At 45.8% G+C, this 16,527-nt stretch overlaps 1 protein-coding gene across 1 annotated transcript in view; it reads left to right on the forward strand.

Moving 5' to 3' along the window:
* DPYS (dihydropyrimidinase) overlaps positions 1 to 11,042 on the forward strand; it is a 76,283-nt gene extending 65,241 nt beyond the window's left edge. The window contains exons 9-10 of the mRNA XM_046021940.1: positions 8,915 to 9,044; positions 10,639 to 11,042. Of these exons, the coding sequence (XP_045877896.1) occupies positions 8,915 to 9,031 (117 nt within the window). The 3' untranslated portion in view covers positions 9,032 to 9,044; positions 10,639 to 11,042. The remainder of the gene's footprint in view (positions 1 to 8,914; positions 9,045 to 10,638) is intronic.
* Positions 11,043 to 16,527: the final 5,485 nt, after the last annotated feature.

The raw sequence follows: 16,527 nt of genomic DNA on the forward strand, positions 1-16,527 counted from the left end.
TGGGGCAGCCCTTGAGCCAAGTCTCCAGTCAGCCAGCTACGTGGCATGCTGTCATTGTCTGCGAACGGCTATAGAAGGTGTGGTCTCTGTGCAGAAAGAGAGGTAGAGCTTAGAGCTTAGCAATGAATGGCTCCTTGAAAAATTCTGCTCCTTATAGTTGAATGTCTGAAGGTTCATTCTAATGGCATGAGGGCATTGGTGGAGTTTGGGGTTCAGGTAGATCTAAATATGAACTCTACCTTGCCCTTCCATGTCCTAGCTATGTGACCAAGAGCAAGATCTGTCCTCCTCGGTCTCAGCTGGTTCATCTGGAGAACGATAGCATTTCCTTCTTAACAAACTGTAAGACTCAAATGAGAGTTTTAAATGGAACGGCCATAGTAGGAGTCAGGTGCTAGTTTTGTCTTTTTGCTCTCCTCTTTTGATGACTAAATCCATAACAAAGTTCCCCCAAGACTTTGTTTGTAACAAATCTGTTATTGTAAGAGAGATTTTTGTTCTTAATCTATCTTGGTCTTTCACACCTTTATTTACTTTACACTGTATTTTGAAAATTCATCTTAGTAATACACTGACTTGTCAGAAAATTTCGGATTAAAGCCATATAAATTGCTGGATTTGGGGTGGGAGGAGGCAGCCTGTGCCCTTAAGCTCACATGGGGACAATAGGCCAGGACTGGATGGCCGAGACCTTCCAAGGCTGCCTTTTTGATTTTTACTCAGCAGGCTTCACTCACCATGTTCCTCATCGGGCCATAGAGATAATAGAATTTAGAACACTTGGATTAGTTCTAAGGCTTCTCTCTCTTCTTTCCATTTTAAGATATAATTCTACTTTTCCAAAGTCCTCTGGCTGTTTTTCAGTGCATTCCATTTGGATCTTGTAGTCTGTCTGGCTTTTCCTATTATCCCTTGTGAGAAATTTTTACTTGTGGATTCTCAGAGTCCGTTATACAAGATTCATCCTGGTTGTTGTTATTGTTTTGAACTCTTCTAAAGCTTTGATTAAGTTGACAAGCTCTCTAGAATGTTTTAAATTCTCGGGGTGCTGTAATTATATATATTTCAGCCAAAAATGTTTAAAATTACAGTTCATGTTGCTAGGGTTAATTTGTAAATGTTGACACTGCCTGGGGACAGGTAGATAGTGACTAGAAGAATCCTGTGTTTCTGACCATTTATGTGATAGATAACAGCGCTACTGACATTTACCAACTGCAACTGGATGCAAATCAGGTCATGGGTGCTGTCACTGTAACAGCTCTGTGAGGGAGAGAAGTATTATTTTGCCCATTTTAAACATTAGAGAACAAGCTTCGAGAAATTAAGACACTGACGTAGGTCACACAGCTAGTATACAGCAGGGCCAAAACATAAACTCTGAAAATTGTATATATGAGCAGTAAAGGATATTGTAGCTCATAAACTGAGTTAAATGAGTTCATGGGAGATAAATGATTCAGCATTTGGTGTGAAAAACAAGAGTCTCTCCAAAAATAATTAATCTGAATTGGAGGCATTGCTAGCAGCAAATTCATTCCTGAAACCGTGGGAGTAATATAAGGGATGACCTGAAAGAGTGTGTAAGGAGGGAGCATCAACAGAACTGAGTGATAGGTTAGGTGACCCTTGAAGTGGGTTCAAGAAGGTGCGGCTCCTGGCGTCAGTTCCGGTTGCTCACCAGCAGGGACGCTAGACTAACGGGACGCCTGACAGACCGCATTTAAATGTCTGACCTTACCAAAGTCTTCCTCTTGTAGAGAAAATGTTTGAGGCAGCAGAGATCCCACCAAATGACTGGCTCCATCAGTTCTCCTTTCCAAATGATCATTTTATGGTTTGTTGGCAAAATTCATGTCAACTTCCTTTTTCAAGGGTTCAATATCAATTTTGTGAGTTAGTTTGGTTTCTTAGTATTTTCTTCTGACATGAGCGGCTTTTAAGGCATCCAGGTGCATTATTGTTTTTTTGCAATAACAGTAAGTGACAGTTGTTATCTTTATTGTCATGTGTTGTTCTGAGCACTTACTATCTGCCAGGCACTGTACCAGGTAGTTCCTATTCATTATTTTACTTAATCTGTATCACAAGCCATATGGTAGATATTATCTTCCTCATTTTACAAAATAGAAAGCCGAGTCTCAGCAAGATTAAATAACTTTCCCTGGGATAAGCTATAAGTAAACATTAGAGCCGGGATTTGTAATATGGTTTCTGACTCTCACTGTATCATGGGACCTCCACAGAGCAAGAAAAGAGAAGAAAATGATTGTGAAATTCAAAGCATAGGGAAATTCATTATTTTGCAAACTGCTGGTGTGGGAAAAGTATCAAATAAAATGGACAAAATGAGGCTTGGAGGTTGCCTGGAACCATTTCAAACATTTTTTTTCTCTCCATTAAGCAAAGATAATTTTAATAGAAGTAAAATATCACACTAAGGTTAAGAAAGGGAGTTGTTAGGCATTCAGATTTTAAACTCACATTAGGTTATTAGAGCTCTTGCTTTGATTTTCACTTAAAACGTTCGGTTTATTGTGGGAGTGGGGCTAAGAGTTTGACGGCAAGCAGAAACAACCCATACGATTTCTCCCGTTCACTTGTTATCCAGCCCAGGAAAATTAATCACTTATCGTTCTGGACTCCCGAAGAGCAGGTGGTAGAGACACGTGCCCTGCTCCAGAACTCCGTTGATCTGGCTGGAGCGTTGGTGTCTTAAGGACAGCATCTCACACTTTCATGCCCAGCGCTCGGTACATAGTAGGAATTTGACAAACAGATTGCAAGAGGAAGGAGCGAAGACTATAGTTTCAGAGGTCATCAAAAGAAATTTAAATCAAGTTACCCAGAAGATTGCCCCCTGACTCTGCCCAAACAGTGGAGTTGTCTGTGAGCCTGATTCTTGCCCCACATTTGATTACTTAATAAAACTTACCATCATCATACCACGCAGCTATCACTGTTATTAGATATAGTGAGGAATTTCAATGGAAACAGCATTTTTATCCAATTTGACAGCTTTAGGGAATTGTCATTTTATTTATTTTAACATGTAAGCAACTGACCCTTAAGGGAAAAAATTGAAATCAGAAGATGAGGCATCAAACTATCTGATAAACATAACATCATAAAATATGTATTTCAATTTTTTATAAAAAGGCACTTAAGGGAGAGTTGGGGGGTGGGAATGAAGGAAGGAGAAGAAAAAAAAGTAACAGCAACTTACATATTCAGGAGCATCTTGAAAAAACAAAATCAACTTATACACTGTTCATTCTTTACCCCCCAAAATATAGCTCTTGAGATTCAAATGGATTCTTTTTTTCTAGAATTTTTGTGTTTAGACTTGTAATTCTCACGAGCTCTTTAAGTTGTCTCTTTTTCTCTCTTTTTCGGTATTAAGCAACCCAGTCTATTCTGGGACATCAGGGTCACATTGCATTTTATAGAGAAACAGGAATAGCAGGGCCTGGTTTCAGAGCGTGGCTGCCAAAGCTTTTAAACTTTTAAAGCTTTGCAACAATAAGCATAATTTGCCTTTTAGATAAGACACAATGGAAGGGATGGTGGATCGGGTCCTTGAAATGAGTGTTCTCCACTTCTGAGGTAACAGTTTGTCAGGTCTTTCTCAATGTGGGAGCTCGGAGAAAATAATTTAAGAGATGCCAGTGACTGCCATGTATCCTGATTTCCTCAGACTGGTGGCTAATGATTCTAAGAGGGGAGACCTCTGGGGGAGTCAGCTCCTTGTGGCTCCCGAGAGACACCTATGTGTGCTTCCTTCCACCTCCTCATTCTGTGAGGTCACAGGAGTGGCTTGAAATCCACTGTGGTGGGAGTACGGGCACCCCAGAAATAGGCAAGTGCTACAAACCAGGGCTTTTGAGGTGGTGAGAAAAGGGAAGGCAGAGATGCTTGGTAACATTGACCAGCATAGCGCTGTACACGGGGACCCGGTGTCCCGGCGTAGCCCTGTATACAGTGACTCTCTAAGTACTCTCCCTTTGGGCTTTAGCCACTCAGCATTCATGCAGTAAATATTTATTGATAACCAATCATGTGCCCGGCCCAGCTTAATCCTTACCGCAACCTTCTGAGGCAAGGAGTGGTTTCCCAATCTCATAAAGTAAGAAATCGAGGCTTAAGGAGGTCACGTCGTGACTCAGTGGCCGCATCAGAAGTCAGAACCAGATTTTCCTACCTTCAAAGCCAATCCTTTCACCCTCTTCTGCTGCAGCACACCGATCATGACATTTAATCCCCACTCACGCACATGGCCACCCGCCCCATGCTCAGGATGTCCCCCCACCAGCCTCCCCTCCTGCACATGGGGTTCGCTTTTCCTTGCAGTGGCAAACTCACCCAAGGAACCATCCCTGGAGTGAGAGGGCCCAGCTTTGTCACATGGTCCTTGAGGAATAGCTCAGCAGATGTGTTGGAGGTTAAATGGAAACATTTGGTGGATTGCAAAATATTACCGAAATGCGAAGTATCCCTGTTATGGGTCACCTCCGTTGAACCTAGGACTTACTCATGTGCGGGGTCGGGGTGGGGTCGGGGGTTCACTGTTCCTGAAGAGCTCGGTTCTGTGTGTATTGGTTGCCTCTGAGCTCACCAGACAGGCATGGATTTCATTCGCTGCTCGTTTGGACTCTGTAGTGTTGGACCAGTGTCTGCTGTTTGGAATCTGGAAGTTCTGTTTTTATTGATATTTTATTTCTTAGCCTCCATGGGTAGGTCGGTATCAGAACTTCCTTTGCGGTCTATGGCCATACCACCCTGAACGCGCCCGATCTCGTCTGATCTCGGAAGCTAAGCAGGGTCGGGCCTGGTTGGTACTTGGAAGGGAGAACTTCCTTTGCGGCCCCAGATTCTTCTCTGTCAGTCCGCCTGGTCTCAGAAAAGCTCTCATCCCTGCATTCCACTCTCCCTGTCTCCCAGTTTGTGGTGCTGAAATTCTGGGTCTGTTGGAGACACTTACTACATCTCTGTGTGATGAGGTCCATTAGCCACTGGAATAAAGGAGTCTGGAGATTGGAAGAGATCAGCGCTGGACCTAAAATTTGGAAATTGTGGCATGTAAATTTGAAACCATAAGTTTGAGGCTGCCAAGGAGACTGTAGGCAGAGGAGAAAGGGGGCTGGAGATGGAACTCGGGGGCTGCCAGCCTCCAGAGGCCGAGGAGCAGAGGAGCCAGGAAAGGAGCCTGAGAAAGCTGCCTGGTGAGGTAGGAAGAAAACCAGGAGAACGTGGAGAAGAGAAGGCAAGCCGAGAAGAGACCTGCTCTCTTTGTTCAGCCCAGAGCCCTCTGCTCCTTGGTCGTCCTGCTCTTCCAGAAATGTTCTCTGAGAGTTAGGGCTGGGTTTAGCTGGGACACTCGAGATGGAGTCCACGTGAAGCACTGTACTCATCTCGGATCCTAGGGAATGAAGCCTGCTTTCCTTCGGCCCCAACCACTTAGGATAGCCCATGAGCACAGCACACAGGTCTCCCCAGATGCTGGGGGCCGTGTCAGGACTGGGTACTTCACACATTGGGGGAGACGTGTCGTGGTCACTGGAGAGAAGTCACAGGAGTTGTAGGTCCGGCCTACTCAGAAAACAGACGTGCCCCTCAGCTTCTGCATAACGCAGCAACCGCTTGAGAGTTTGCAGAACGAGTGCCGTCAGCCTTCCGTTTTGTCCCGGCGAACATCTACTGAGGTTCCGAAATACACGTCAAGGGCAATGCCAGGGGCAGGAGGCAGTACAAAGATGAACACGGTGTGAGTTCAGCATTGAAGAGTTTATGTAACGCACCTCTAAGGATAAGAAGATACTAAAAGGTGAAAAGTACTAGGAGAGTTGGGACCCGAACTTAAATTGTCTTTGATTCCTGTCCCGTCATCTATCAAAGGGGAAGGCTGTGGAGTGTGGAACAGCAAAGCCTCCCCAGAGAGGGGGGCTGTGTTCCTGAGGCGGGGGTGCAGGCAGGAGTGGTTCTGGCCGAAAATCGTGCCCTGCCTCCCCAGAGCCTCAGAGGCAGGTCCAGGGTGGGACCATGGGCAGATCGGACTGGCCGGTCAGGCCAGAGAGACGTGGTGGCTCCTGTGCCCAGAGTGGCCAGCCAGGCTCCGAGTGCTGTGTCGGTGCAGCCAGAAAGCGGGTCCTAGACAACCAGGTGAGCTGAGACCTGCCCGCAGAAGCCGCTGGCCAGAGGAAGTACAGCCCCTAGAACAGAGAAACGGTGAACCATCACGAGGGAGTGTGAGGGAAACGGAGTCAGCCCAGGCTGCAACAACCCACACAAAGAGGAGACAAAGCTTGGAAGGGAAACTCCTTCCCATCACACCCTGGGTGGAAAGTGATCAACTGTGTAGTATTTCTTTTTTTTTTTTTTTAAGATTTTATTTATTTATTTGACAGACAGAAATCACAAGTAGACAAGTAGACAGAGAGGCAGGCAGAGAGAGAGGAGGAAGCAGGCTCCCTGCTACACAGAGAGCCCAATGCGGGACTCGATCCCAGGACCCTGAGATCATGACCTAAGCTGAAGGCAGGGGCTTTAACCCACTGAGCCACCCAGGCGCCCCAACTGTGTAGTATTTCTCATGGAAAAACAGAGCAGGTACCCCAGGCCCGAATCTACAGGAAGAGAGGGGCCGGTAAGCAGATGATGACAGAAAACTGGCGAGCAGGTTAGAGGATGTGTCAGGGAGGGCTAAAGCTTCCTGGACTGATGATTGTCAGGGCTGAGTTATAGAAGAGGAATCTGAGGTATTTAGGCCCCAGGGAGGGCGACAGTGCCAGCATGGGCAAGGGCAGAGCCCTGGCAGGAGGACCTGGGAAGGACATGTGCTACCCCTAAGCCTGCAGCTGGGGTGGCGGAAGGATCCTCTAGCGGACCAAGCCTGCATGAGGGGGGCAGCGCCCAGGCCTGATGGCCGCCCCCACGTCACTGTGTCAGCCCCCACCTCCCACGAAGGAGTCTGGGAGAGACGGAAAAACACGAGCTGAAAACCACAAGCAGTGGAGTTTCAAAGGAACTGTTGGATGAAGAGGGAGACAGTGGGACTGATGAGGGACAAGGCAGGTGACACAAAGGTCTGCCCATTTATGTCCCTGGAGATTGATCTGAAACACACCACAGGTCTGGCAGACTGCCAATGTTGAAAGGGAAGAGAGAAAGGCAAGACCCCTCGGCTTGTAGGCAATACCCAGAAATGAATCCTGGCTTCCTTAGCTGGTTCTGATGGCGCCCATTAATTGTGTTTGGTCCCCGTTAACAGCCTCAGATGCATCCCAGGGGGCATCAATTCTATGGTCACCCGAGGCTTAATGACAGATTGTACAGTCTGGCTGGGAGAGTAAACCAGGGGAGGAAAAAACACGAAGAACTCCCTGAGAATGTGGTCAGAGAGTGGGGTGTTACGTGGGTTTAAAGTTTCAGGTGTGGTTGGCTCCAGGTGACCACAGGGTCCAGGGACTGGATGGCAGAAATAGGAAGCTGGTCCTTCCTTTTCCCGGTGTGGATGTTCCTCAAGACGGCAAGAGTGTCCAGGGTGAAGAAAAGCATAGTCAACAGCGAGCCAAAATGAAGTCCAGCAAAGCGTCTAACCAGACCCAGAAAGTGGACGGAGACCCGGGCTGCTGAGCGGAGGAGGGTGGGACGCCTCCCAGCCGCCAAGGGCTCCCCGTGCTCCTGATGCTTTACTTCAAACCTCAGAACGGAAGGGACAGGCTCTGTGTTGTTCTTTGTTTTGTCCTCTGTGCTTGCAGAGTATCTGGGGCGCTCCGTGTTCAATAAATATTGAATGAAGGAAGGCAGTGCTTTGTATCTAGGAGATGGCTTTCCTTCCCTCCGTTTCCTAGACGAGTGAGTAGACTCAGGGGGTCTGTTAGCTTGCCGGCTTCCTGCAGCTAGCGAGCCGCAAAGCCAGAACGTCCTATGCCCAAGCCCACGTCGCCGATCACTACGGTGTATTCGTTTTGGTGGTCCAAACAAGACAAACGTTATTTGTGTGTATGTACATATTTATGGGCACACACACATTTGTTAAGAGCTTATTCTGTGCTAGGCATTATTCTAAATGATTTCATTATTTGCCACCCTCTCACAACCACCCCATAAAGTAGGTTCTGTGATGACTCCTGGGGTAAATCGAGGCAGAGGAAACACGGCAATAAGTAACGTGCCCAGACAGTCTGGTGTCAGAGCCCAGATCCTTCATCCCTGTGTCTTGCTGCCTCTCGACCTGTCCATGGATTTGTATCCATGTTTACAAACAGCATGCTTTAGCTACTGCTGGGGAACTCTGTTGTTTATAAAGTCCAGACTGCTAAACTCTGAGCAAGCCCTGAATTCACTCAAGCCAAATCCAGCCCCAGAGGGGGAGAGGGGGGTGGTTGGGTTCCGCTGCTCAGCCGGCCACCCAAGAGGTGTAGTTAAAGATGTGAGATTGTGTGGACAGCTGATGACACATAGCAGCAGGTGAGAAAATGAGAAAACCCACACACAGATTGCTAGAATCTGAAAAACAGGCTCTGAGTCTTAGGAGAGGTACAACAAAGCCGTCTAGAGACACCGGCGTCTCACTGAAACTAGAAGGAAAGGTGGGAGCAGGTCGGGAGGACTGAAACGTGGGAGTAGAATGAGAAGGGCAAGAAGATATGGCAGAGGCTCCCGGGTAAGTTTCAGTGAAAAGAACAATCGCTAGAGGGTGCTCCCTGGGCCTTTGTCAGACAGGGCAAAGAGCAGGCCACAGCACATCCAAGGTGGTCAAGAATGTCTGGTAAAGGGCGAGGGGCGAGAAGCAAGTGACATGTAAATTTGCAAGGTTCAATTTTGCTCTCACACTTCATCAAGGGAGCTGCATTCCGCTTTGAATTCCTGAAGTCAGTAAACCATAAGAGAAAAATGAACTGTTCTGTTTCAGACTTGCGCACCTACTCCCGTGGAGCGCGAACCCTACAAGGGAGAAGTGGTCACAGTGAAATCTACGGAGACAGAAGAAGACTCCTTAGCGGGGATCAGGAAACCGGCCCCTCCCTGAGCTGGGTGCTATGGTAAGGGACGGTGGGCCAAGAAAGTAGTCCTTCCTGACAATGTAGGAAATCAGCCTCTCTGTCTTCCTAAGCCTTTGAAGAGTCCAAGGCCAAGGTCAAAGCCTTCAAAGTGACTTAAGTCTCTAGGACAGGTTAGCTAAGGGGAGACTGATAAAAGACCTCTTGACGCAGAACACTCAGATGAGCCTCCAGATTGAAGAAGGCCTTGGTCTGGTTAGAGATTTATTCTCTGAGATGTTAGGAAACGTTCAGCAAAGCCTTGAAGTATCAAATATGAGCGAGAGGCAAGTAGGCCAGTAGCATGCCGAGGGACCTGTTACTGAGGAATTTGGCATGTCTCAAGACAGAGATTTTAATTTCGTGGCCAGAATTTATAAACTGTTCAATTAGGGCTTTATCTGAGAAAATAAATCTTTGTCTTGTAAATGCAACTTACATTCCAGAGCTTAGAATGAAAGAAAAATGAATCAAATGTTGCTTTGAGGGGTATAATTTCTCAGGAAAATTATTTGGTAGGATTTGATGTACTTGATCGTACACTTCATTTTTGGAATAACATTGTAGATATGATCATTTGGAAAAAATATTTCAGTACTTCCTCAGTTTTGTCTTTTGACATCCAGATCTTTCTTTTTTTAAGCATCTATTATCATCATTCTTATCGATTTCTTCCCTTCCTTCTTTCCTTCCTCCCTCCCTTCCTTTTTTTTTTTTTTTTCCAGTTATTTTCTGGTCCTGCACCATAAATGTCTTTTCAGGAGTGGCTTTGCCAACACCACTGAATTTATGAAATCTACATGCCTTTGCCAGTTTTACAATGTCACTAAACTCTAAATTCTTAAAATTTCATGATGTTTTCAAATGTTTCAACACGTAACAGTCTGCAAAACACTTACACAAGGGGTCGACATAATGAACAAGGGTAGGTGTTTGTGTTAATTAGGGACACTGCCAAAGGACTAGTTTTTTTGTTGTTTGTTTTTTAAGATTTAATTTTTTATTTGACAGAGAGAGAGATCACAAGTAGGCAGAGAGGCAGGCAGAGGGGGAGTGGGAAGCAGACTCCCCACCGAGCAGAGAGACCAATGTGGGGCTCCATCTCAAGACCCTGAGATCATGACCCCAGCAGAAGTCAGGGGCTTAACCCACTGAGCCACCCAGGAGCCCCCCAAAGGAGTAGTTTTACACACACCCACTTAGCAGTTGCACGTTTTCACATTAGAACAACCGAAGCTTCCCTAAACCCTGTGACTTGAAAAGTGAGGTGCTGTGACTGCTATGTTCTCTTTATTATGGAATGTTGCCTTTAACCATGCTAGGCAGCCAAAAGTTTCAAGGTTTGTTTTGTTTGTTTGTTGTTTGTCATTTCCTTCCTATTGGAGTCCTTTTTCCAATCCAGGAAGGTTGTGTTAAAAATTCAGAGGAAGATTAGCAAGAGGCATTCTAATGAATGCTACAACATGCTATTAACAGAATTTATAGGGTCAGGATTAGTGTTTTCTTTGATGATAGCATTTCTTGGGGGTGAGGCTTGAGTTCTGCATTTCTTTGTGAGGGAGAATGTTACACTGAGTTCCTTTTATTCTGTTCAAAGGTAAAATCAGAGAAGAGGATTCTGCTGTTCCCATCACAGTTGAGCATCGTCAGCCCGTGGAGAAGCAGGCCTTATTTCAACTCCCCAAGATCCTTTTGAGAAAATAATCGCTCCAGGCCTCTTTGATTTCCTTTCAGAAGCAATTGCTGTCTTTCTCACTGTGACTTTGTTGCTGCGTAAGACTGAAGATATAAATGAGTATTATTGTGATGGGAAGTCGAGGTGAAAATCCATTGATAATACTTTAAAATGTCATCCTCGCTTGCACTGGATCTCTTACTTTGAAATTTTAAAAATCACTTTCTTGTTTAAGGGTTTTTTTTAATGGCTACGTTTGTTTAAAATAGCGAACTCTGTGGTTTTATACCCAATTAGAATTAATAAACATTCAGATCTTCACTTTATATCCCATTTTCTGGGTTATGTATATCTCCCTCTAACTTGTAGGATTGGGACTCTGGGGAAGTTGGTTGTGCTTCCAAAGGGTAATTTCCTATGTGACATTTTTTTCAGCGACTTCCGGAAAGCAGGTCCCTGAGCAAACCTCATGTAATTAAGCTGGATACTCAACCTTAGATTAAGTCCAAGGCAAATTATCCAGTCACCCAGATGCGGGCAGGATTTGGGGGAATTAAAGGGAACCAGCATGCCTGGAAGGTGCTGCAGTGAAACCTTCCCTCTCCTGTGCTTCTGGGTCTGTTCTGTGATCCTTCTGTGTCCACGGAGAAGCTGGGCTTCCATGTCTTCCCCTAGGTAACTAGGTCAAGAAGAATTTTTAAAACATGGAAGAAAATCAGGGCAATTATGCTCACATTACAGATGCACTTGCCCCTGGCTCACTCCCTTAGATCAGGAGCACACCTGTACCTCGGACCAGGGGCGTTAGGAATCCAGTTTTCTCCATTGTCACTGGTTCTGAACACACAGAAGAAAGGACAGTGAGCTACACCCAAAGGAGACTCACAGGTCTTTATTTTGTCAGGTAAGAGATACCTTAAAATATTTTATTAGTATTCTCCCCTGCTTTGGCTGATCGTAGAAACTCTGCAATCAAGTGTCTGAAACCTTTGAAATTGAAATCATAACATTACTTTCTTACAGAAAAGCCAGTTCCCATCATCCTTTCCTATTCAGCTTAAATACCAGCCCTTCTCCGAGGCGTTTCCAGATCCAACACGGGAGGTCACGTTAGGTCGTGTTCCTCTTTACCAGGGCCTGGCCTACGCCCCACCACAGCACCTGTCTTATTGCACTGTAATCACGGCTTTAGGCGTCTGTCTCCTCCAGGAGACTGAGTGCTCATTCAGAGCGTGACCCATCTGGGTCACTGTCATTTTTCCCAGCATCTAGCAGAGTGCACCTGGGAATTGATGGGCGTTCAATGCATATTTATGAATTTTTAAATAAGGGAGGAAACAAAGGAGTTCCTGCTAAGTTCCTAAGTTGATAGAGATGAGACGAGTGAGAAGTCTGAAGAAAATAGGGACGAAACTGGTGGAGTATGTGAGTGTAAGGGCACTTTAGATGCAGAACGAGGATTCATCACCTGGTTGATAGATCCATTCTGGAGAAGGAAATAGCTATAGGATTCTATGTACCAAAGCCACTTGAGACAAATGTAGGGATCCCTTCCTTGCTTGTGTTAGGCTTGTCATGAATATTTTTGTAGGCACCTCATTCTAAAGAACAATATAAAGCCATAGGAGGACAGGATTTAATCCATTAATACATAATAGCATGTTTTTCAGGATTGCCTCCAGTATACAAGGTGAGATCCCTTTGATTGCATTTTCAAGGTCTGTGCAAAGAACAGATGGAACTTCAAAGAACAAAGAACTTCATGTTCCCTTCCATTGCTTGCTTCCTGCAGTGGTCCATATGACGTACTGGAAAGCAAAAAAGTGTGGGCTCTACACTTCCGTTTACTAACTGTGAGGTCTTTAGTAATGTTTAAAATCAAAATATGAGTTGATATATATTTATCATATATCATATATCTATATATCTATCATCCCATGTAAGAAACATAACATCACCAACACAGTCGATATGCCCTGCATTCCTCTCCACTCCCAGTCCCCTTCCTCCCCGACGGGAACCAGAGTTCTGGCTGAGTCTGGTGTTTTACTCCCATGCGCATCTTTGAATACCCTTGCTACACATACACAGATCTCTCAGCATTGTGTCGTATGTAGTGAAATCTTACAGAAACATCATATAGTGTGCCTTGGGTTTTTTTTGTTTTTTAGTGCATATGGTTTTGATTCCTGCCTTTTTTGCAGTCAAGGTGTTTGGGAGTTCTTTGTTTTGATCAGTCTAACTCTCATTTTATTGCCACATCACACTCCACTGTGTAAGCACACCACAATCTGTTGACCCATTTTCCTGTTGATAGGCACTTAGGTTGTTTCCATCGTCTTGCTCTATCACACGCGATGCTGCTCTAAGCATATTCGCACAGGTCTCCTGTGCCGCAGTGAGAACTCCTCCAGGGACGTGCCTGCCATGCAGAAGAGTGGGGCTGGTGGGTCCTAAAGTGTGCACATTCTCCCCTGACTTAGATTCTGGAAAATTGTTCTGTAAGTGGAAAGTTATGCTAATGAGGCTCCCTTTCACTGAGCAGTGTCGTTGATCTAACTAAGCCTCGGTGTCTTCTTTTATAAGATGAGACTGGTCGTAGGATTAACCTAACACACGAGGCTGCTGGGAGGGTTAGGAAGCCCATCATGTAGGTCTGCAAAAGGTAGCTCGGATTTGGGGCGCTTGGGTGGTTCAGTGGGTTAAAGCCTCAGCCTTCGGCTTGGGTCATGATCCCAGGGTCCTGGGATCTGCCTACTTGTGATCTCTGTCTGTCAAATAAATAAATAAAATCTTTAAAAAAAAAAAAAAGGTAGCTCGGATTACTGTACCAGGGGCGGGGCGGGGGGTTGAATTCCTGAAAGACAGGCCACCCAGAGATTGCCCAAGTCTTGACTCTGCTCTGTGCGTGGGGAAGGAAGCTCCCCGGGCTTGGGGGTGCCGGCCCCTTCCACGGTCTCAGGAGCGTGGAAGCCTAGACAAGAAGGCAGAGTGAGAGCGGCCGCCAGGTGAGAACACAGCCCCGGTCTCCAGAGGGCATGGGAGCTCCCAGCAGGTGCCCGTGAGCGGTGGCAACAGGGCCACAAGCTGAAACCTGGGGATGGGTGGAGATTGGCTCTCAAGCGCCACCTGCAGGTCCAGCGGGTCCAGCTGCTCTACTCTCTTCTCCCAACGTTTTCTCTCCCTTCCACCCGCCCACTGGAAAGGAGAGGCATTCTGTGGGGGAAGGATCGTGCCCTTAAAGTCACAACAGCTGGATTTGCACGACTTTCTCCCTTTCCTTCTTTTTGCATATATCTGTAGACAAGTTTTTTAAAAAAGCAATGAATCTATCATTTATTAAACACCTACTGTTTATAGATCCCTAAAAGGAAACCCCTCCGTGTGGGCTGCCACTGTTCCCCAAATGCACAGTGAGTGGCACACGGAGGTGCTCAGTGTATTTGTCTCAGGAATAAGAAAAGAAAACGATGGTGAAGACAAAGGAAGAGGAGAGAAATATTCATGAGTGAAAATTCACACTCCAGCAAATTATTATTTGTGTTCAGGGCTCAGGACTGCATCTCTAGCCTGTCGGGGCAGTTTCTAAAAACATAAATGGCCAATTTTGACCTACATTTGCCTATGTTTTATTTCAGCCTGCATGATAACCTAGTATAAAATAATTATGGTATATGTATCGTGCTAAATATTTGCGACTGCAAATTGTTCATTGTAAGCTCCGTGAGGACGGGGGCCATTTCTTAACAGCTCATGCCTTGGAAACACCAGCACGATGATTTACACAGTGTAGACCTGGTCGATGGGCTTGGTGAGCGGAAATTCATGTATCACAGCTAAGGGGATTTAGGGGAAAATGTCTGAATTTGAAAAGGCTTTATGAAGAACAGGATATTAAATCCTGCTTTTTGGAGGCACTCATGTCTACCAGAGAGAGAGAGCGAGAGAAATATATTATAGAAAGGGGAGCAGAGGGGAACTTGGGTGGCTCAGTGGGTTAAGCCTCTGCCTTCAGCTCCGGTCATAATCCCAGGGTCCTGAGATCGAGCCCCACAACAGGCTCCCTGCCTCCGTGGAGAGCCTGCTTCTCCTTCTCTCTCTGCCTGGCGCTCTGCCTTCTTGTGCTCTCTCTCCATCTCTCTGTCCAATAAATAAATGAATCTTAAAAAAAAAAGAAAGGGGAGCCGAGTACAACAAACACAGGTGAGCCCAGCGGGCAACCATGGAGATGGACCTGGGGCTGGCCCTGGCAGCCCCGCGGGGACCCAGAGGGGCTTCATGACAAGCTGCTGGAGTAGGGAAGCACCAGTAGGGCTTTTTAAAGACTGCTTTTTGCTTAAAAATAGGATGCAGTCTCCACAGGAATTCAGGACCTTTGGCTTTTTCTGTAATGAATCCTATAAATATGCTCAGTAGATTCTTAACATAACACCTTATGAGGTGTCTGGCCCCGTGCTAAGCTCTGTGTAGACACCGCCATTTCATGCTCCCCTCAGTCCTGTGAGGTAGACGCTATTATTAGCATCCTGATTGAACAGATGAGACAACAAAGCCTCAGAGAATTTAAGGAATTATCCAAAGGCATTCAGCTGGTCAGTGGGTGACCCAGGATGGGAATCCCAGGCCACTTGACTGCACGTGACCATGATAGTGTATTCCTTAGTCAAGATTTTCAAAAGAACCCACTCCTGGATGATGTACAGTTGCCCGAACCTCATTAAAGCCAGAAAACATCATGGCCACTAACAGTCATTAAAAGTCTACCTATGAAAGCCTGATAGGGGCGCCTGGGTGGCTCAGTGGGTTAAGCCTCTGCCTTTGGCTCAAGTCACGATCTCAGGGTCCTGAGATCGAGCCCCGCATCGGGCTCTCTGCTCAGCGGGGAGCCTGCTTCCCCCTCCCCCCGCAAATCCCCCTCACCCGCCACCTGCCTCTCTGCCTACTTGTGATCTCTATCAAATAAACAAATAAAATCTTAAAAAAAAAAAAAGCCCAATAGACTTCACAAGCATTAGTTCACACCATCCTCTGGCATCACTCTGAGAAGGGGACTGCGGTTGCCGCCATTGTACACATGGTGAAACTGAGGTACATAAGTTATAACTGGTCAGACCCTAGATACGTCACAGGATGACCCGGAAGTGGGTTTCCAAGTTGTATTAATTCTTCCTGGTAAACGGTTTCTGAGCCACACCTAGGACAGGGCTGGGGTGAGGTGTAAGCGGTTAACACTAGACCGAGCACCAAGTAAATCCCCAGTCAACGTTGGCTACTGTTATTTCTTTGAACTTAACTTTTTTTTCCTCCATCGAGGGAGCACGAAGCCATCTGATGCCATTTGAGAAGCCTACAGTCTCTGAGTCATACTTCATGGCCATGGTTGTTCAATACCCAAGTCACACAACCAAAGCTGAATGATGAAACAAACCCTGGTACAAAAGAAATTCCGCAGTGAATGATGGACTATAATCTTCCTATTTACTTTCTCGTTGGCTCGCGGGCTGAGAAGTGATTACATTATCAGCCGTGAGGGGCAGGGAAGCACATCCTCTTGCCTCAGTAATATATGAAGCCACTCGAGAAATAAACCTTGCTCTTCTCAAATTTTCTCATGAGCCAACTAAACATAATGTCTTTTGGTCTCATAAAATTTATTATTTGAGGTAATTATTGGGGCATGAGATGTCAACAATGCACAAAATTAATACATCTCTGGAATTCTTCCAAAGTCATAAATGTTTTGAAATTTTATTTTCACAACAACCAGACTTAAACTCTGGGTGTTTATGCCTCAAGACTTGTATTAGAATA

This window comes from Meles meles, chromosome 1 (assembly GCF_922984935.1).
Source record: "Meles meles chromosome 1, mMelMel3.1 paternal haplotype, whole genome shotgun sequence".
In the NCBI taxonomy this organism is placed as follows: Eukaryota; Metazoa; Chordata; class Mammalia; order Carnivora; family Mustelidae; genus Meles; species Meles meles.